The sequence below is a fragment of the Takifugu rubripes genome, chromosome 7 (genome assembly GCF_901000725.2).
Source record: "Takifugu rubripes chromosome 7, fTakRub1.2, whole genome shotgun sequence".
Taxonomy (NCBI): Eukaryota; Metazoa; Chordata; class Actinopteri; order Tetraodontiformes; family Tetraodontidae; genus Takifugu; species Takifugu rubripes.
Genome location: NC_042291.1, coordinates 6,176,330 through 6,197,033, shown reverse-complemented (window position 1 = coordinate 6,197,033; position 20,704 = coordinate 6,176,330). Strand labels below are relative to the sequence as shown.

The following is a 20,704-nucleotide window of genomic DNA, read 5'->3' as shown; positions in this document are numbered from 1 at the left end:
TGGGCGCCACAGCGAGGGTTTTTTCTCCTTAAACAGCATAACCGTGACCTTTGGCTGATGAACGGAAAATGAGATCAGGGCTCAGTAGCCGGGAAGCTCCAAAAGGAGCCGCGGCGCTTGAACCGCGTGATTACCGTCACCGTTTTTCCGAGTCAGCGTCTCGTCTTTACGGCCGGCGAGAGTCTGAGAGGGAGATTAAAGACTCATAACGAGCGGCTTCGCGTGGACCCTCGTCTCCTTTGGGAGCCAAATGGAAGGAGCGGTCAGGGTTGACCCGGGGACACCGTCTCTGTTTGTATTCTGCACCAAATGTCACCTTGGTCCAGCACAGCTTGCAGCAGGAGGTTCCCATATCGGGAGTTTGAACATGTTTGGCCTGAGATAACTGCATTAGCTCCATGACATCATGGGATGTCTGGAATCATGGCGTGACATCGTACATGCTACGGCAGGTGGTAGCAGTGTGGCCAACTGAGTTTATGGGTTTGATACGGCACACGTTGCTAATGTGGGATTAGCTGACTGTACCCCAAGCAGACGCTTGACGGCTGTGATTATGATGCCCCCCCACCTCCCCAAAGATGCCAGAATGGGGCCGTATTTCCCACAAAGACCAGATTTAACTCCATTATTCATCAACTGTAATAAAATAAATTCCATTTAACATTCAGCTGCTAAGCTGTGGGGAACAATAGCACCCAATAGCACCCTGTACTCCGACCACTAGATATCACTAAATCTCACAAACGGGACCCACATTTACGTCATCTCCGTTTAAGAGGACGCGCACGGTTGGTGTCACTTTTTGCACTTTGGGGAACCGTTTCCGTCTTTGTAGAGGAGCAGAAATAGAAGCTTCAGATAAAAATGTGATTACGATTCCAACACGTTGAAATCCGAGGCTTCTTTCATCAAAGCCGCCACGATTCCAGACATCACAATCCCGCCTGAGACAGTTATTAGCTTATCCTCCTGTTCCTGTAGATTTAAGCTCGAGCTTAGCTGTTGAGTTTGTATTAAATAGCTTTTATAAGGCTGCACAACAGCGGCCATGTCAACGCATCGGTGTGCATGTTTTTTAAAGCACATGTACCTGCACGTATTAGCATCCTTTTTTAATGTGCGTGCATTCGGGTGGAGGACAATGTTTCCTTCCAGCCATCCGGTCAGAGTGTTCCAGCGAGGTCACCACTTTGGCCATGTCCTGGCCAATTCTCCTCTTTTTTCTACATTAGTTTTCCTCTTCTGTCGAAGGAAGGAGCACAGGAGAACATGTTTTTCATCTTTAACAGCATTTAACATTGATTCACTATCTTCATCCATCTACAAATGAATTTAAAGTGATTTATCAGGGGAAAAAAAGACTGTCGGTTTGTATTTGTTTAAAAAAAGCTTTTGACCTCAGCTGTCATCAGAAAGTTTTGGTACTTTCTGTCATCGTTTTGTGCCGTCGTTTCCTTCGGTCTTAAGTTGATTCTTGAAACTTTTCTGTCCTTGGCACGGTTTTGTGTTTGAGAAATTACCCAGACTCACTCCGATAATGTGCGAGAGGCGGTAAACTGCACACAGTATGTTCCCGTTTACCAGCCATCTGCTCTCTGGAGCTTTAGAAAGAAAGGACAGACGGCATACCTGCACCAGCGTGAGACGGCCCGCTCTTCTGGCTGTCTGCGGTGTGTCGCCGCCTTGTCGCCATTGTTTCCTCCATTAACCCATGTGATTAAGACCTCTCCGCACCCTCTGTTTCCCTTCCTGTTGCTCTAGCAGCGTAGCCAGCGGGAGGGTTCAGGTGCGTCCCTCCGGGGCCCATCACAGGCTGCATTATAGAAGATGAAATTCTGATTAAACATCCCACCCAACTCCTGCGCCTATCCTAAATATACGGTCCTAGGAGGAATTACGGGATCGTCAATCCACCAGCGGCAGGATAAAGAAACGAGTCCCATGTTGTTCTGAACCCACCAGCCAAACTGGTGCTGTAGGTTCAACCATAATCTGGGTTTGTCCTTTGATTTCTTCATCCAGACTTGTAAAAACCCATCAGGAGACACTTTAAATCCCCTCAGACAGGACTTGAGGAGAAGAATCAAATTCCCAGTGGGAACATCTGCCGTCATCCATGTTCGACGGGCGCGTTCGTGCTCCTCTGCCACTGTGAGACGTAATGGCTTTTATGTCAGCTAATTTGCCTTTGTTGTTCTCTGCTGCGACGGAGCAGCCAGATTTACAGGAGCGCGCATCCATCATCGCGTCTGTCTTAAACTTTTCAACTCCCTGACGTCAGCCAGCCATCTGCCGCACTTCCTCTCGTGCACAGCTGTATTGGGAGTGCGGATGCGTCACCGCCCTCGTCCTGTCTGCACAGGAGCCGCCGGGGCCGGGGCCACATTACGCGTGTCGGCTTCATCACGCTCGGTTTGGCGCGACGCAGACGAGGAAGTGCGCCGCTCCTAACGTTGCTTTTCACACCTCAAACCACAAAGAAAGCGTTTTCTTCCCGTTTGTCATCGAGGTGTTGTCAGATAATTGAGACGAATCAAAAAGTGACTGCTTACGCGACCATTTCCTCTTGCATTAAAAAAAAAGAAACGTCCCGTTGCTCCGCTTTTCGGAGGAGCTTCACCGCCTGCCCACGTCCTTGTGTTTGTCGCAGTCATCACTGAAGTGTGGGACACTTTAACCTCAGCCTTAAAAACCCTCTGCGGCCTGGCTTCTGTCCAAGCTTGTCCCGCTTAGCGGCGGCGTCCTCGAGCGATTCCTCAACTGTCATCGGCGTCCAGACTTTGCGGCGAAACTGCATTAAACCTCCAAATCGGCTGTTTCTGTTGGTTTTTGTTTTAGACATTTGCTCAATGAATGTTTGCTTTTCTGTTCTGAGGAGGAAGAGTTTGGGTAACCAAAGGCCAAATGCTAACCGCATTAGCATACATCTGAAGGAAATTACCTTGCGAACATTAGGTTAGCGGTGGGGGAATTTCCAGGGCTGTTGTCACCTTGTCATAACACGCGTCTTCATGTCTCCATGTGACCACAAAAGGACTGCAGAGACTTTGGTGACTCAGGAAAAGTACTGAACCATTTCTGCCTTTGTTGGTCACGTTTATTTCTAATCTAAGGATGATTTATGCCTTCACAACTCCCGCTGGGACGAAGCTATCTGTGGTCTTTGATATTTGGTGTGCGCTTTTTGTGGTTACTAGCACTACAACCGCCCAAAAATAAATAAATCCCCTAAATCTTTGCCAAACTGAGCGGGGAGCCAGAGGAGAGGAAAGGAGAAGCTTTTACGTTTTCTCTTCTTGTAGTTTGGGTGATGTTTGAATTTAATTTGATAAAAACGGGAGAAAAGCCTCATTTGTCAGCAGCGTCCTCAGACCAAACCCTCGAGTGGCCCGAGACCGACAGATTATCTCCATTCTCTCTGTTACGCAACCGCTCTCTTTCCCAACAAGGCCGGCCGAACGTTCGGTGTAACAGTTTAAAACTGGGTCTGTGTTTGTCTGTCTGGCTGCTGTCTCGCTGATAAGTACCTGCCCCCGATTGACCCCCCCCCCCCCCTCTGATAGGGGGACCTCCCTGTACTCCAGACATGCTAAACTCTCGGTGTCACCAAGGGGTGTCCAGCCTGGAAATGGAGGCAAGGCCCCGCTGGAGGAACCTCTGGTCCTGGTGTAGATGGACGACTCCCAGAGTCTCTTGACATTTTTGGCCACCTTGTGTTTCTTGCTGATCTTCTCCCATTGTCGTCTTTGGAGCTATTTGCCATCTTGTGTTTCTCCGATGTTTTTCAGAGCTGTTCTGAACAACTGATGATGAGGCCGCAGAGATTTAATGAGTTAATTACTTACTATTATATTTGGTTTGTTGGGGGGAGCGATAAAGATGTGGGCATGGAATAAATGGAGTGCGTGTTTGGACTGCAACTGAGATTCTGATGGGCTGGAGAACATCCGGTGAGAGGAGTGGATCGCGGGGATCGCGGGGATCGTGGGGATCTTTCACTTGAAGCAATGTTTGCAAGTGATCAAACAGGTTGGAGCGGAGGCCAGGAGGTGTCCTCAGAATGCTGGCAAACATCCTCAACCAACATGTTCCACAGCCTGTCAGGACTTTCCAGTCAGACAGGAAAATACAGGCCGGTGTTGGTTGCAGTGGTAGATTGGTGGATCCGGAGGGCCAGGTCACGTTAAACCTTTACAGGTTCAGGATCATGTGGGACCTTTTCACAACATTTGTCCTTCTGCGCTCCTCAAAGCACTCTTTGAATATAAAGTCATGTTGGTTTCTGCAGTAATATCATCAAATATGAAGTCCTGCCCAGGAACCGTCAATAGGTTCTTTGATTTTTCAATGTCAAGCAGTAAGGTAACTGAATTCAAACTGTACTATAGCGTCCGTCACCTCTGATGGAGCACACGCACCTCCATTTACAGAGCACGTCAAAACAGAAATTATTCCTTTCAGGCTGCACATCCTGGACAGTGTGCCATCATTACTGTAGTAAAAGTAGTAAAAGTCAGAGATTGAATCCTTTTTAAATGATTCAATCTCTGACTTTTACTACAGGACTCATTGACTCTGAATATCCCCCAAACATTTATTATTGTTGAATACTGCAGCAACAGTTGGATTTAAACTGCATCTTAGGAAGATTAAATAGGAATATTATAATAAAGCTGCATTTGGAGATTCTGAAAGGCCCAAGAACCTAACCCTGGGGGACTCCTGAGGGGTTTGTTACCAAGGAAAAAAGGGAAAATGAAACCAACCACACGTTCAGGTCAAGGATGAAAACAAACCCATAATGATCAGCTAACTCCTGATCAACGATAGTGGCAACAGGCTGGTGTTGTTTGAAGACTGATGAATGTAAAGATAGCCTGAGCAAACAGACATGGACACACTGAACTCTCTCTCACACACACACACACACACACACACACACACACACTCACTCACTCGTCCTTCTCTTCAATAGCCAGCACTGGATTAGCCAGTCAGTCCTGAAATGGGATCAATATGGCAGCCTTCTCATGCCTTTATCTTCACAACTGTTACTTTCACTGCTGCATTAATGATCGATCATTAACGATCATGTTTTAGAATGTAAAGTAGTAATAATATAGTCCAACTATATAGTGCCCAGATGTTAAACAACCTTACACTTCCTTCAAATACCACATGTAACGCTTCTTTCTCTCCCTTTTCTTTTCTCCTAACAAAGAGTTAAGCTGAGTCCAAATCAAGCAGAGGCGGTTTTGTTTGGTGAAGTTCTGCCTTGCACGTCAGTCCTGGTGGCATCTCACCCAGGATCTCTTTTCCTTCCGCCCTTCCACTCCTTATCTTTTGGCTCCTCCGATGAATGCAACCGTCGGCCTGGTGGCCGCGCCTGTTTAAAGCCTCAGGAACTCTGGGGGTTTGGTCACAGGCAGAAACGCCATGACTCAGTGCTACAGAAACTCTCCTAAGGAATGAAATTTGTCGCAGGCGGGTCGGGTCTTTACTGCTGTGTGTATCAGTGCTGCTTAGTGCCGAGGCTCCGTTTGGGCCGGCAGAGATAACAGCGTCTAACGGAGATCTGTTGAGTCTTTGTAAACCTCAGACAGGGCGTGCGTTTGTTTACCGTCTGTCTGCTTCTCTCCCAGACTCATTCCTCGCTTCCTCGTGCCATTTCTCGTCTTGAACTTTCCTCGACCTGCAGCTCTTCATCTTTGATTTTTTTTTTTTGGTTTCCTCCTTGATTCTGGGTCCCCCCCCCCCGCCCGTTAGCGTGATAACCTGCAGGTTCTCATTTGCAGACGGTGTCAGTCTGACCGAAACTGGCCTCCCCCTCCAAATCCTCCCCACCGGTTCTCCCTTCAAAAACCTCGTTCACAGATTTTGTTCGTTTCGCAGACAGATGAGAGGGAGGGAGGGGGAAAAGAAAAAAGCAGAGCAGGCACTTGGCACTTTTGAAATGTAAATAAAGTTTTGTTGTTTCCTTAGCCGTAGCCTCCTCCAGCCCTGTTTATCAGGCCGACTTCAAAGCGGCACGCTGACATGTGGCTCTATCTCCGCTCTGCTCTGTGAAATAGGGTCACAGGCGGCGCTTAGCTTTCAGAAAAACCTTCCCTTTCATGTAAGAATGTGGTGGGTGAGAGGAACTAAAGGGGGCACTACCAGCCAACCACCCACCCACCTGCTACCCAGGCGGCTCGTCCTCGTGCGCACGCTCGTGCTTGTCTCCTGCTTCTGTTGGCTTTGCTCGGTCGGCCATTGTGGAGCTGGGTGAGGCTCTGCACAAGCGCGGACATGGACCGGAATGTTGTGGTGGGGGACGTGTGTGACTATTGCAGAAATTCTACTAGGAGCTACCGGTCAGGGCCGGTCTGACGTGGCTGGCACACGATAATCGGCGCGTGCCGTTGGTATTCAATAAAGACAGACAATGTGGTGGCTCTTCCTGCCAGGGAAGAGTCAGAATCTCACCAGGAGGTGGCGCCGCGGAGCAGGAGCTCTCCAAACCGCCACCACGGGTGATAAAGACTCTCTGGCTCCACTTGTAGGAGTTCTCTGCCCTCATGTTATGTGGTAACCTGGAATGATGATTGATGTACGATGATTATGCGATGCGAACTGGATCATTACACATCATGATACTGGTGCAAAAGCTGCTCGATGTGAAACTGAAATTGAAACGTGTCTTTAACTGTTTTCTTTTCCTCTGTTTTCTTCTTCAGCTGTGGTGCCACCGCATGAATGCCACCGTACCTCACGTCCCTCATGGGGCAAAAGGGATGTGAAGAGGAAGTGGGGAAGGGAAGCTAAATAAAGACGAATAAACAAAGTCAGCAGCAGCGACGTTTGCGAAGCAACGCACACAGACTGAGGACGTTTTAGTGCAGCTAAGAGGTAGAAGAGAAGAGCGAAGGCCATTGTTCTGCTGCGTGGAGGACAGACCAGCGGCCAGTAACTACCAGAACCTCCCGACTTCCCGCCTACATCCCCAAGTCCAGCCTGAGGAGTGAGCGTGAGAGTCGGCCGCTCCGGACTTTGAACCCGGCTGATCTGTTGATGAAGAAAGATGGCAGCGATACCGGCAGGTGCCGCCCCTTCCTCCCGGCCACCCTCCCACCCACCAGCGGCCGCAGCTCGGAAGGGTTAACGCTCGTCCATCGGCATCCATCGCAGCATCGGCAGCAGCGGACAGAGCGCGGGGAGGGGCAGTATGCAGGAAACTGACTTGCCAGCGACGAATGCCTTTAAAGGTAATGAGAGACTCCCAACGGTCACGTGTTTAACATGTGCAGACGCACAGATGTAGAACACAAGACACACACTCCTCCACCTTCTGAGGGACGACAGAGCGGCCGTCCCAGAGCTCCCAGTTGCTGCCCAGCCACACAGCATTTCACCGCCTGCAGGAGCCGCTTTTCTCTTTGTTTGTCTGCAGCTTGTGTAAATATACAGCACATCGCTTTATATTCAAATGCCTTTGAATTACAGATTACATTCAATTTGAATATGTATGCTCTGCACCTATATGCTGCTACATCTGTTTGACATCTATATGTAAATGATGTATGGAGGGCCGTGTGTTTGCATACCAAACACTGTTCCAGCCCCTTAACATGGCAGCACTATAAAGTTTATGAGGACCCGATGCAGCACACGGGCCAACTGCAGAACCTGAGCGGGTTTTAACCAGTCCAGGGTCGCTGCTCTGGACCAGCTGGTGGTCTGGACGTGCATGCTGCTGCCCTTTGATGAGCTGTTTTCATATAGAACTGAGGGGGATGAGCAGGTTTGCATCCTTCTCTGGGATCTATAAATGCTGCTCTGAACCCCAGGATTGTTGTGCACCTGCTGGGCCTGGGAGAGTCTTCCAAAGGCCTGCAGAGTGGGACGAAACCTTGTCTGTAAAGTTCTGGAGAAGATGGTTAGAAGGGAGCTCCACCAGAGGTGGAGTTACGGCAGCTCTCATGATGAATCAGCAATGGGAGAGAGACAATGATGCTGATTCTTTTGAGTTATCTGAAGGACGCAGACATCTCAGTCGGGCCTGACCGGCCCAGTTCTGACCATCCTCAGTTCATGAAAGTGATTAATGCTGCTGGGGTGTCTGGTTGAGAGAAAGTGCTGCTGCTCCTGTGGTCAGCTGCTCTGAGGATGGATGGAGGAAGGCGTCTTTGGAGGACAGCTATTGCGTAATTGATCAGTCCCAGTTAGCGCAGCTCTTTTTCGAAGCTCTGCAGGCTTGTAGATGGGAATAAAGCTTCACCTTCCTTTTATAAACAAAGGCCGGGCTGACGGTCGACAGCTTTGAGGATAGCGGGGGGGGGGGGGCTGTTTACTGCGTGCGGCTTCCTGTCGGGTAATCAGCCCAGGTAAATCACAAACGCAGACCGGGATGCAGACGTTTGACCTCCCAGTCCTCCCGGAGGGTCTGTGGGTCTGTCTGCGTCCGCGTCCGCTTTATTTGAATTCGGGAGGATTTCCGTCGAGGGCCCATTATCGCACGGATCGGAAAATAACAGCTTCTTCCCCCAAAGTTTATCATTATTTCATCCCCTCCTCTTTTTATACCCGGATAGCTGCAGTTTTGTCTGGCTGGGTGAGCTGATGGCGCCGGCGTGATGGTGCCGCTCAGGTCTCTGATGCGGGGGTCCTCCTCCACCACCACCTCAGGGTAGAATGCATAATCCCACCTATCAGTGCATTACAGACGTCATCTCTTGTCCGTGCTGTATTAAACACCCCCCTGCGTCAGCTGACACACACCAGAGTCCTCCCTTTTCCCCCGTCCTCCCGCTTCCTCTCAGCAATTGACACATTTTCACACTCTGGCTCTCCCTCGGCGCTCACCTTTTTCTGTCCATCTCCATTTATCTCACTCTGTCTCCCCTCCCAAGCCGGCTCTCTCTCAGGCCGTGCGGTCTCCCGCAGCAGTCGATCCATATTGAGCTGCACTAATGTGGCGCTGGTGCACATCCATACGGTGACTGACAGCTCAGGGTTATTAGATGAGGCCTTCCTGCTGCCGGGGCGGAGGCCTCGGAGCAGTGGGAGGCTGCCTGGGTGGCGTCTCTGCAACATAATTCCGACGTGAACAGATTGTGTTTGGAAGTAATCTGTTCCCATGTCAACCGCATCCTTCTTTTGTGCATATTAAATATCGTCAAACGTGCAGAAATCAAAGCCCAATCGCAGCCTATAACTTCAGAATCCTCGTCCTTCACTTCCAACCTTATTCCACTGGGTCTTAAGGATAGGATGAATATCATGGGATGCACACACACACAAGCGTCCGTGCTCAACATCCTGCGCCACCACCTTTACCAGTATTCCACAGCTGCCATCGGGGGGAGGCAGTAGGGAAATTGCCCCTCTACCACCCGTTTGTCCTTCTGAGATGACAAATCAATGTTGTTTTTCATCAGAAAGTCTCCAGCTAATTGGCGTGCTGGGCGCTGATAGCTGCTCAGAAGCACAACTTCATACCTGTATCGACTGATTTCTGCTCCCATTCAGGCCGAGGGGCCTAATTGGATATCTAACTGCCCGGCAGGAGGCATTGTCGATGGTGTGGGCCTCTATAAACACCAGTCCCTATCTGCTGCGCTGCTGCTCTGCTGGAACAGTTTTTTTCTAAATAGCTCTCAGCTGTTCATTTTATGTAGAGTTAATCTATAAATAATCCTGCGACATGGGATTTCCCCCCCCCCTCTATTGTAATCACCAGCCCTATAGGGGGGGGGGGGGCAGCACTAAAGGTAATCAGTGATTCACATAACCAGGCAGAATCCATAGAGAAGATTCTTTCACACATCTTGCGTTCACAGATTGAGAACCTGTAGCCACCACTTGACCCCCCCCCCCCCCCCCCCCCCCCCCCGCTCCGAGCCACAGGGCCAGGTTCCAACCACCGAGGACTTCTTCCAGGACCATTTTGCCAGGAGACAGCGGTTTAATAGCCGTGTGCAATTCCAGTTTTCCTCTGCAAATGTATATTAGCATAATGCTAGCATCCCTCAGGTCAGAGGGCTGGTTCTCATAAATACAGAAACAACAGGTTTCTGAAGGAGCGAGGTGTGTTATAAAAGTTCAGAGGGACAGAGCAGAGTCTGCTGACAGCACCGATGAATCTGTTAGGAAGGAAAACAAATGTTCTGCTTCTGTCTTTTCGGGGGGAGAGAGGAAAAACGTTGCGCCTCAGGACTTTCTTCAAGAGCTGCGATATTACAGAAAAACCCAATAAAACTGCACGACAATGTTTAACGCATGGGATCAAATATTTCAGTATGTTGATTTATTGATGTTTTAATCACCACAGTCGTGCGATTAATTTAGCATTCTTGTTAATTAATGTAGAGCAGAAAGACAATAAATCATTAGTAATATATGATAAAAGACCACTAGGGGCTTCTGCATTAGTAAAATGATGTAATTGTGTGTGTGTGTGTGTGTGTGTGTGTGTGTGTGTGTGTGTGTGCACTTATACGTGTGTACTCATGTTCAGCTGATTACAAGAATTATGACACGATAATTGCGTGTAAGTTTCCGTAAATGTATGCATACGCACTGTCCCATTTAATCATTAATTGCTGCGTGCACACGCGCGTGCACGTGCTGGCGCTTATTGTGGAAGCACACCGGTTTTGACAGACACAGTGAGTCACACACGACATCTAATTTATTTCTCTGCGCCGCAGCATGCTAATTTTCATCGATGTTTCCACACCAGTTAGCGCGCGCGTGTGTGTGTGTGCGTGTGTGTGTGTGTGTGTGTGTTTAGCGTGCCCCTGTCTGGTTTCCTGCTGTCTGATCCTGTTTCCTTTATTTACTTTTCCCATCTTGCTTATTTACCAGTCAGTCAGACACCCACCCTGCCCACATGCAGGCTGACCTAAATCTGCTGTGCGAGCGTGTTCGGGCGCCGGCGTCTGCGTCAGTCGCTCTGTTGAGGTTTCTGTCACGGCGCCGCAGCCCTGCGCTAACGTTTCAATCTCCGCTCCTCACCGATTCCTGTCTGCACCCCAACCCTGAGCAGCCTCCGCAATCCCATGGCTCAGTCAGATAAGGTCCTCGAATCCATCCGGAGTGGAGACCCCCCCCACCCCCCACCCGACCACCAATGCACGTTTCATTTTTGTTAACAGGTTATCGATTCGGGTTTCCTCACATCCACACTATCTCCTCTTTGCTAATGAGAGCACGCCGCGGTCGCTACGTTAGCGGATTTGCAGTTATTTCGGTACCAATCGACCAGATTTCTGTTGGAAAATGTTTTGGTGGGTGCTCAATTATCAGATCTGTCCCACCTTGTGCCACCATTGTGGTCGGAAAACAGGCGGTTAGGTGGTGGTCGAGATCAGCAGGAGGGCCCGGTCCAACCGCCTGGAGACGCTGGCTCCAATACCGGTCTCTAAATAAAACCCGTGAAGATCAAAGGCGACATCAAAAAACTCGTTGTGTGCGCCGCGTCGATCAGGCGGCAGGTGGCGCCCGTCTGCTCCGATGCGGTGGTCGATATGGTGGCTGAGGTGAGCCAGTTTCAGACTTATTCTGGCTCAGCCTGTCAGCGCCGCCCGGCCGCCTGCTGAGCTCCTCAGCGAGGTTGACGAGGCGGCGGGTGGGCGTGTGCGCGAGAGCGCGCGGAGCTTCACGTGTGTTCGTGTGTGTGTACCTGTGGCTTTATTCACGTGTGTGGGCGTGTGCGTGGGCAGAGCGCTAAAGCCGACAGGGAGCGGGGAACCTGAGGACATATTTATGAGGTTCCTCGCTGTCTCGCTAACCAGCCCATATTAACCCGGCGCTCTTTCGCCACCTTAAGCTGCAGAACGCGGCGAGGCAACATTTTTAAAATTTCTTTTTCATCTAAATTATGTGCTGATAAGTGCGTTACGGGAGAAAGTGCACGGAGAAAATGGGGAGAGGGCAAGGTCAGACGGTGTCATTATTGCAACCGGGCGATCTCATCAGGATGAAGGTGTCATCCATCTTGTATCTAAATGGGCGTACATCCATGTAAGCGCTATTATACATTAGCTCAAGGTTTCATAAAGTGCAGCGCGAGGCCATAAACTCGGTAGAACTGCGAGTTTAAGTCACTCTGTCAAATTTATTCTCATCTAATTGCAGCTGCTGGGTATTAAAATAGCCTTAGATGGATGAATGTCATCAAAAATGTGGATTTTGGGTAATGGGACAAAAAAATGAACCGTTTAGCGCTCACATATTAGCATACATATGGTATCGGTGCCATATTGATGCTGTCGTGGTTATTATAAAGCCCTTCCTAATGCTACTCTACCATTAATTGAGTTAATTGTCCATTTTGGAGTTGATTTCCCCCCCAACATCCTCTTCATTTCCAGAGTAAAACAGAGCCATCTGCAGAATGTCGCTGCTGAGAGAGGCAGATAATTACCAAAACACTGCTTTGGCTTAGTTATGAGGAAAATGGTTTAATGGGGTTCAGACTTGTTGTGAGGACACAAATGGAGGACCAAAAAGGTGCTTGCAGAGAAACCCCAGGAGGCGCGGCGGCCCGTCCGCCGTGGTCACGTGTTCCTGACTGTTGCGTCTGTTTGGTGACCATGGTAACAACCGGTTCTTTCTGCTTTTGGACAATGAAGAACAAAAGGTTTCTGATTTATTTGTTTGATTTAAAAGGGGAAAAAAAATTTCCCTGACAACAGCCAACCTGAACAATCAGGACAGACAGCGTCGCCGTGGCGAGTCCTTCCCTGCACGCCACCGCGCTCCCAGCTGGCTTTATGCAGCCGCTCCTTCATTCTGTGGTATTTTCGTGTTCTGCCGCTTTTTTGGCCGCCGCTGTGTCTCCAGCGCCGTATCAGCGTGGAACGTCGGAGGCCTTCAGGGGCCCGGCTTGATCCCGTTGGCTCTGGGACTTCTGGTGCTGTAGCTTAGCCGCAGCCTCGCACCTCTGGGCGCCGCTCCGGCCTGCGTCTCACACCTTCACACACTTGGCCTGCATCTTATCTTCAGAGCACATTTGGCTGCACCTTAACCCCCCCCCCCCCCCCCCCCCCCCCCACACACACACACACACACACCCCGGCCTCCCTGGATCCTGTGATTGAGGCTACAGCTACAGGAAACCCAAGACGCACATGGGCCGATAGCGTGATAGCAGGAGCGTGTTTGGAATGACCCCCATCGCCAGAGGAGAGGTTTCTCTCCTAAGAGAGCACGATCTCTTTATGTGCGTGAAGCCCTCATCAGATTAGCACTGGGGAGAGAATGAGGCAAGAATAAATGAGCTGGTTGACGCTGCGTGATGACAGTTGTGGTTTTAAGTGGTTAACCTCCAAAAGAATAACATTTTATTTCACGTTGACGGTGTGTGCGTGCCAGCTCTCACACACACGCGCCATCCGCATGAGCCACAGTGCTAATTAAGTGTTTTTCTGGCTGTACAAAACAAAACCTTAAAGTGGCAAAGACCAATGTCGATACATGTGCACCCTTGTTCTTTTCTGCACCTCCTGTTGCCTCATGAATTCATCGGCTCTTTTCTTGGTCCCGCGGCGTTCGTCCACAAGGCCGAGGAAGGCGGTTAGAAATGAGAAGATATCTCACTCGTGGATGCAGAGAGAGGTAGATTGCTGTTTTTATGCTGCTGGAAAAGGATTCAATAGATGTTGGAAATACAAGCCTGCTGCTGCTGCTGCTAGCAGGTCAGAGCTGTGTAAATAATTCCCCTTTGCTTTCTGAGGCCAAACCACCAGAGTAGCATCAAGCTACCGAGGTCAAGGTTCAGGGTTTTGACACGGCAATGGCAGCCTGCTTTAGCTAACCTGCCAGTTCTCGCTCAGGTTGTCAGGCAGCCTGCTTTTCCTCCATGACTATGCTAGCAAAGCCAAAGGAAATTAGTCAGTGCTAACCTGCTAATGCGTTCCTGTTAGCTGTAAAGTCAGATTGTGTCCACACAACATTGGTGTCTCCTGTTAGCTCTTCATTCTTCTTCCATATTGGGAAAGAAAATATTAACCTGCATAAATGTTAGCTATGATGGGCAGTGGAAGCTACTGCTGAAGGACACAACCTGCCACATGATGCTGTGTCAGCTAGACCTTCCGACGAGTGTTCTGTTGCACCAGATGCAGCTAAGTGGATTCATTTTGTTCCTGACATTCCTGAGACTGAATAGAAGAGTGAAGATGTTTCCTCACCCCACTTCAGCTGCACTCAGCGCACCAGATTTCCTTGAGTTTGTTTTTTTCCTTTTTCACAGCCAGCTAGAACCGGCATTGTGAGCGTCAGACAGCAACCAGAGAACGTGTTAGCAACAACCCTGCGTTTGACCCCGTGATGTCACGCAGCTCTGGTACCGTCAGGTTGCGCTTCCCCAAAAGCTGCTCGCTGCATCTCTGGGAGAGCCTGCAGCTGATGCGCCGCAGCCTGAAGCGCCGCCCGCGCCCCCACTAACACTTCTAACAAGTTTAGCGGTTTTGCATCCTCAGACGCTGAGCATGCGGCGGACAAGCGGCGCTTTGATGTACGTTCATTTCTTTGGCTGCAGAATAATGCAGCTGATTTTCTCCAGGACCTCCAGGACTTCTCTTACACTCTATTTGATATCTTTGAACGATTCCGCAGTGGCTTCCCTTCATGTTCCTGCCCCTTGTTGAGAGATTTGTCTGAAATTAATCAAATTCAGGGATAACAAGGATAAAGGAGAGTTTAAACGTTCTCTTTTTTATGAACTTCTGCTTCAGAACAGCGGAGTTTTCACTGGCCTTGATTCTTCCAGGAGTTTAAACAGGTGTGAATACAGCAGCCTCTTTCAGCACTTCTTCATGCTGTTTTATGTTTCATCTGTTCTTCGAGTGTCTCTTTTGTGGTGGAATGTATGACCGTGGTGCATTTACCCAGGCATGAATGGAGAACATGACAGAACTATCTACCGATGGCAAATGCCACGGAAAATATGCAGTTCCACTTGTTACATCTGCGTTTTAACCCTGTTTTACAGTCTTGTACGACAAATCAAGGATCGTAGCTTAGCTTAGCTTAGCTTAGCTTGGTTTAAGAGTGGTAAAATCTGCCCAAAGCTAGCATGAACACACTTATGCTTGGTTGAATTATGTGTGGAGGTAGCAGCTTCACTTGAGGGCCTGATTCTTAATGTGACCTTTCTCCTCACCGTCATTGTGCAAGACTTCCTTGTGTCCACATGTGATGTTTGTTGGCCATCAGGAGACTCCACAACAAATACATATATAAAGGGTAAACACACCAAGTTTACTGCCATGTCGTGTGACTGGACCTCCCTAAGCTGTACACAGCTTCGTGCACATCCTGTGCAGAACACACACACACACACACACACACACACACACTGACGCACACCCTGTTTGGACTGCAGAGACGAGACACAGCCTGAAGGTCTCGCTCTCCACTTCTCTCCCTTGTTCTCTCGCCGTTTCTCACTTTCGCTCTCCTTCACTTTAGGTGTCAGTTGTGCCGAGTCAGCACAAATCTGACGCGCTTAATTATCCTGCTACAGCCAGGTTGAGGAGTGGAGGAGACGAGGGACAAGAGGAGAGGAAATTAGGTAAAAATAGAGAGAGGAGGATGGCGAAAAGGAGGGATGGAGAGAGGAAAGAAGGTAAAATAGAGCAGAGGGGTAGAGAGGCTGGAAAGATGCCCCGATCCTTCACGGCTCAGAGACACAGAGATCTGCAACGCATTTATTACCTCAGTGCTCTGCAAAAACGCTGCTCACCTCCTATCAAGGATGCAGGCTGGAGGACAGAGGGAGGAGGAGAGGGGGAGACAGAGCGATAGAGGTAGGGAAGAAGAGAAGGTGAAAGAGACAGAGATGGTGGAGAGGAGGGGGGGAGAGAGAGACAGGGGGGAGAGAGAGACGGACAGACGGGGGACAGGATGAAAGAGAGAGACAGGAAAGAGGCAGACAGGTAGGAAGGGAGAGATAGAGGGCGAGAGACACTTGGGAGAAGAGAGAGAACATGTTGATGAGCGATACGGACCGAACATGTAACGTCTGACACGGTCCCGTTACCATGGTGAAGGCAGGACTGTGCTAATCCGCTGTGGGGCAACATCGTGCTGCACCGGCGTCAGACGGGCACCAGGGCAGGTTATTAACTCAATTAATATTTCACAAACACATTTAGGTCTTTGCTTGCTTCTCACAAACTCCACTTTTTGGCAGCTCTGGAGGTGAAAACCACAAAACTTTTGTTTTTATACACTGGCAGTTTTTTTTGGTTTTTTTTTGACAGAAACCTGCTGAAGCTGTTGTTTTCTGGGGGTTGGAGCTCCTCCGCAGTGATGGGAGAATGCAGCGTCACCATCTGGAGACGAGGGCAGGCAGACAGGCAGGCAGGCAGGCAGACAGACAGGCAGGCAGGCAGGCAGACAGGCAGGCAGGCAGGCAGGCAGACAGACAGGCAGGCAGGCAGGCAGACAGGCAGGCAGACAGACTGGCAGGCAGACAGACAGGCAGGCAGACAGACTGGCAGGCAGACAGACAGACAGGCAGGCAGACAGGCAGGCAGACAGGCAGACAGGCAGGCAGACAGACTGGCAGGCAGACAGACAGGCAGGCAGACAGACTGGCAGGCAGACAGACAGGCAGGCAGACAGACTGGCAGACAGGCAGACAGGCAGGCAGACAGACAGACAGGCAGACAGACAGACAGACAGACAGACAGGCAGGCAGACAGGCAGACAGGCAGGCAGGCAGGCAGACAGACAGACAGGCAGGCAGGCAGACAGACAGGCAGGCAGACAGGAAGGCAGACAGACAGACAGGCAGACAGGAAGGCAGGCAGACAGGCAGACAGACAGGAAGGCAGACAGACAGACAGGCAGACAGACAGGAAGGCAGACAGACAGACAGGCAGGCAGGCAGACAGACAGGCAGACAGACAGGAAGGCAGACAGACAGACAGGCAGACAGACAGGAAGGCAGGCAGGCAGACAGACAGGCAGGCAGACAGACAGGCAGACAGGCAGGCAGGAAGGCAGGCAGACAGACAGGCAGACAGGCAGGCAGACAGACAGACAGGCAGACAGGCAGACAGGCAGGCAGGCAGGCAGACAGACAGACAGACAGGCAGGCAGGCAGGCAGACAGACAGACAGACAGACAGACAGACAGACAGACAGACAGGCAGGCAGACGTGTTTAATATCATCTCTTTTAAATGGGATATCCACGGCAACAGCTCAGTTCTCTTTGGCTCCTCCTCTCGTCTCCCATTAACGCCGTCTTTGTGTCTCCTCCCCTGATCGCTACGGCGACATGGTCGTCCCCCTTTATGAGCAGATTTGCTGTTATCATCGTCCTCATCAGCATCTTCATCAGCTGTGTCCGCCCACCCTGTTGGCTCTTCCTTCTCCACCCTGACTTCCTCTTCCTGACTTTTGTTGTTGCCAGCTGCTTTCTGCTTCCCCCTCTCTCCTCTTCCTCTCCGTCCTCCTCCTCCTCGTCCTCGACCTCTTTCCTCTGGTTGGTTTTTGGAATCGAGGAGATGGCTTCCATGTTTGGGGGTCTGCAGCTGGTCCACAGTGGACCTACATCAGATGGACGGGCAGGAGGACATCAGGACATGGTCGCTGGCTTTGTCCCTCTGACCCGGAACAGCTAATTCACTCTTTTTGTCCAATCACTGCAAATCCTTCAGTGAGACTGTGATTTACTGCATGGGGGCATAAATCTGCAGCTGGTTTGTGTGCGCACACGTGCACTATTCACTCTGCCTTTGCACAGTGTGTTTGATTAATGCGCTAGCTGCTGAAGAGGAGGATATAATTGATATTTATGCTGTAGTGGCGCCAAAAAAACGGACCATGATGACTTTTAATATTGAATCAGTTGCTTAATTCAGTGCAAATTAGTTCAAATTTATAAAGATCGTTGCGATTATGAACAGGGGACGAAACAAAACAAGACAGGCGACGCCAAGAAAAGCTGGGGACATGCCACAGAGGACGGTCCTGCAAGACAAGATGGTGGGAAAGTGACACTTTGCCCCTTTGGGCCTGCTCAAGGTTTCCTCCTGCTAAAGAGGAAATATTTTCCCTGCCACTTTTGCTTGTTCAGGGACAATTCTTATTGTAACAGACGCTACACGAATAGAGCTGAATTGAATCAAGCCTTATTTGAGCCAGCTGATGGAAAAAACTAATTGATCAGTGGGCAACAGACCAGCATTAGAGTGACTATTAGCTTTGTAGCACATTCAGACTGATGGTTTTTTAAGGTAACGACATTTCTCTGTCTGACACATGCTCGCTCGAACCATGTGTGAGGACCGATGTGCGGCGGCATTTGTATTCCTTTGTTTCGTAACTGCTCTACCCTGTTGCCAAATTTCTCATCTCATCACCGTCCAGCAGCGTCTAATCAAGCTAATTAACCTGAAGATGTCTGTGTTTATAAAGGAAGAGGAGGAGAAATTCACCGGAGGGTGGAGTGCTTCGCCATCAGCTCGCATCACACTCATGTGACAGCTGGATGGGTGGAAGAGCGGCGGAGGAGAGGTGGGACGGCCAGAAATCGGTGGGGACGCAGAGTTAGAGGAGAGGAAAACAAGATGGAGAAGGAAATGAAGGGCTAGACAGCAAGAGATAAGAGCGAAAGAGCAGTCTAGACGGAGTTTGGGGGAGAAGATGAGAGAAAATGAGAGAGACGACGCGGAGAGGCCGGGCAAGTCACCCAAGCTTCACTAATTGCCACTCAGAAGGAGAGAGGGTTTGTTTCAGAGAATAGTCATGCTGGCCTGTTCTTTGAATCAGATCAGTGTTCCTGCCTCCCCCCACCTCCCTCCACCGCCGCCTGTCTAGACAAGAAGAGAACAGGCTGTTCTTGTTATTGGAGGAAGAGGAGAAAATGTGCAGTGTCATTTGATCGAAACCCCCCCCCCCCCTTCAAAGTAGCAACTTTATTAAAAAACATGATCTCCCAAAATCTCTGACGCCCTCGCTACGAATAAAGAGGCATTCCAGCCTGAATAGCCGAGCGTCTGGCTCAGACTTGATTACAGCAGTTGATTAGTCCTCCATAATCACATTAGGTAATGGCTTTGACACGGAAGACTCCATACGACGGCAAAGACATCATTCGATTGAACAGTTCGGTCGGGGTTTCGTAAATCGGCCCAATTAGCTCAGACTCGCTAACGGCGCAGGGCTCATCCGTCAGCACGTGAAACTAACCTGCACATTACATAGTGCCTGTCCTAGCATTACTGTCAAGAGACTATTAGCTGTATGCTAATTTGCCACTTTGAGAGGAGGTCTTCTCCTTTCTGCCACCAGGTGGCGCTGTGCTGGGGGCTCAGTGATCAGACTAGATAGCTGAAAAGCATCTACAGGGTGGATGGATGCTCACAGGACAAGTATTTTTATAGCTATATTTCCATTATGTTGATTAGAATGTCCAAATCTCCACCCTAATCAAAAAGGGTGCATTAATCCCAGGAATGGTGTGGGGTGTGTGTGTGTGAGTGTGTGTGTGTGTGTGTGTGGGGGGGGGGGGGGTTCAACTCAAACTCTGGTACTTGCACCTGTTGCGTGTGGTGTTTTATTTAAGGTCCATCTTCGGTTGCCTTTGGGTGACCTGGGTGTGACCCCTCGGACCGCTCTGATTGGCGAGCTGACCCAAGTGGCGGTTTTGGGTCCCAGTGGACGGCCGGGAGCCTCTTCCTCCAGGCTGGGTCCACTGATCCCTGATTTTATTGTTTATTCAGGAACAAATTGAGTGAGTGTGCTCAGTCAAACCCTCCAACAGAGAGAAGACAGATCATACAGGAGAAGCTTTGTAGGTGGATTTATTTTTACAATTTTACAGGCCAAAAACAAGATGTGATATTGGAATGAATTTTGAAAGAAACACATTTTCATAGAAAAACAGAAATATGAATAATCGTCGTACAAACGAGGCCACAGAAGATGTGAGCTGGGTCCCGCTCAAGGTTTCTGACTGGTCTTGACAAGTGTTCGGGGCTGTAACACATCTTGAGCTTGCGCACGTGTTATTGTGCGAGTTGAAAAATTGAAAAAAGTTTTCTCTTTCAGCGGCAAAGAGAAGCGAATCTTCTTATTACTTGAATATAAAAGACGGTGTCGTTTGGGTATCGATTGCTCCGTTAATTCATCATTTTCTGGACTCACACACACACACACACACACACACACACACAAACAGAGTTCATTCCATTGATATTTCTTTGTTCATCAGATTGCTCCTCAGACTTTTATGTTGGTGAATAGAAGCTTTTCTGTTCCGTGAGGGGACGTTGCTGTTCTGCCTGTTGGAAAGAGCCATTTCTATATTTGCTGTTTTCAACAGGAGAGCACTTTTCCTCTGACCTTGTTTCTGTGTGAATCCAACATGTGAACGCTTTCTGTTTGAGCTAACTCGCTTGGTTTCTAGTCCGTTAATGCGCTCTTGCACGCGCCGTGGGTGTGGTTGTTGTGTTTATTGCTCTTTTGTCTCGCTTTTGTTGAGTTTTTTAGTATTTTAGTTACAGAAAAGCCTGTGAGGATCAATCGGTGTCATTTCCTTCGGTCTAATTTTCTTTTCTGTCGACGTTGAGATGAATTTTCCCTTCAGGTCCTGCGAATGCTGAAGGTTCCAGAGCTCAAAACGGCCTCTTCTCTTTGTTCTCATCTGTGCAGAGTGCAAGTTCCACTGCACCAATGGGAATTGTTTGCGTCTGGGCTCAC

At 49.6% G+C, this 20,704-nt stretch overlaps 1 protein-coding gene across 1 annotated transcript in view; it reads left to right on the top strand.

Annotated features, from left to right (window-relative positions):
• LOC101064538 (low-density lipoprotein receptor class A domain-containing protein 4) overlaps positions 1–20,704 on the top strand; it is a 100,396-nt gene that overhangs the window by 27,320 nt on the left and 52,372 nt on the right. Inside the window, exons 3-4 of the mRNA XM_029838525.1 lie at positions 6,720–7,247; positions 20,657–20,704. The exon at positions 20,657–20,704 is cut by the window's right edge and continues 93 nt beyond it. Of these exons, the coding sequence (XP_029694385.1) occupies positions 7,208–7,247; positions 20,657–20,704 (88 nt within the window). The 5' untranslated portion in view covers positions 6,720–7,207. The remainder of the gene's footprint in view (positions 1–6,719; positions 7,248–20,656) is intronic.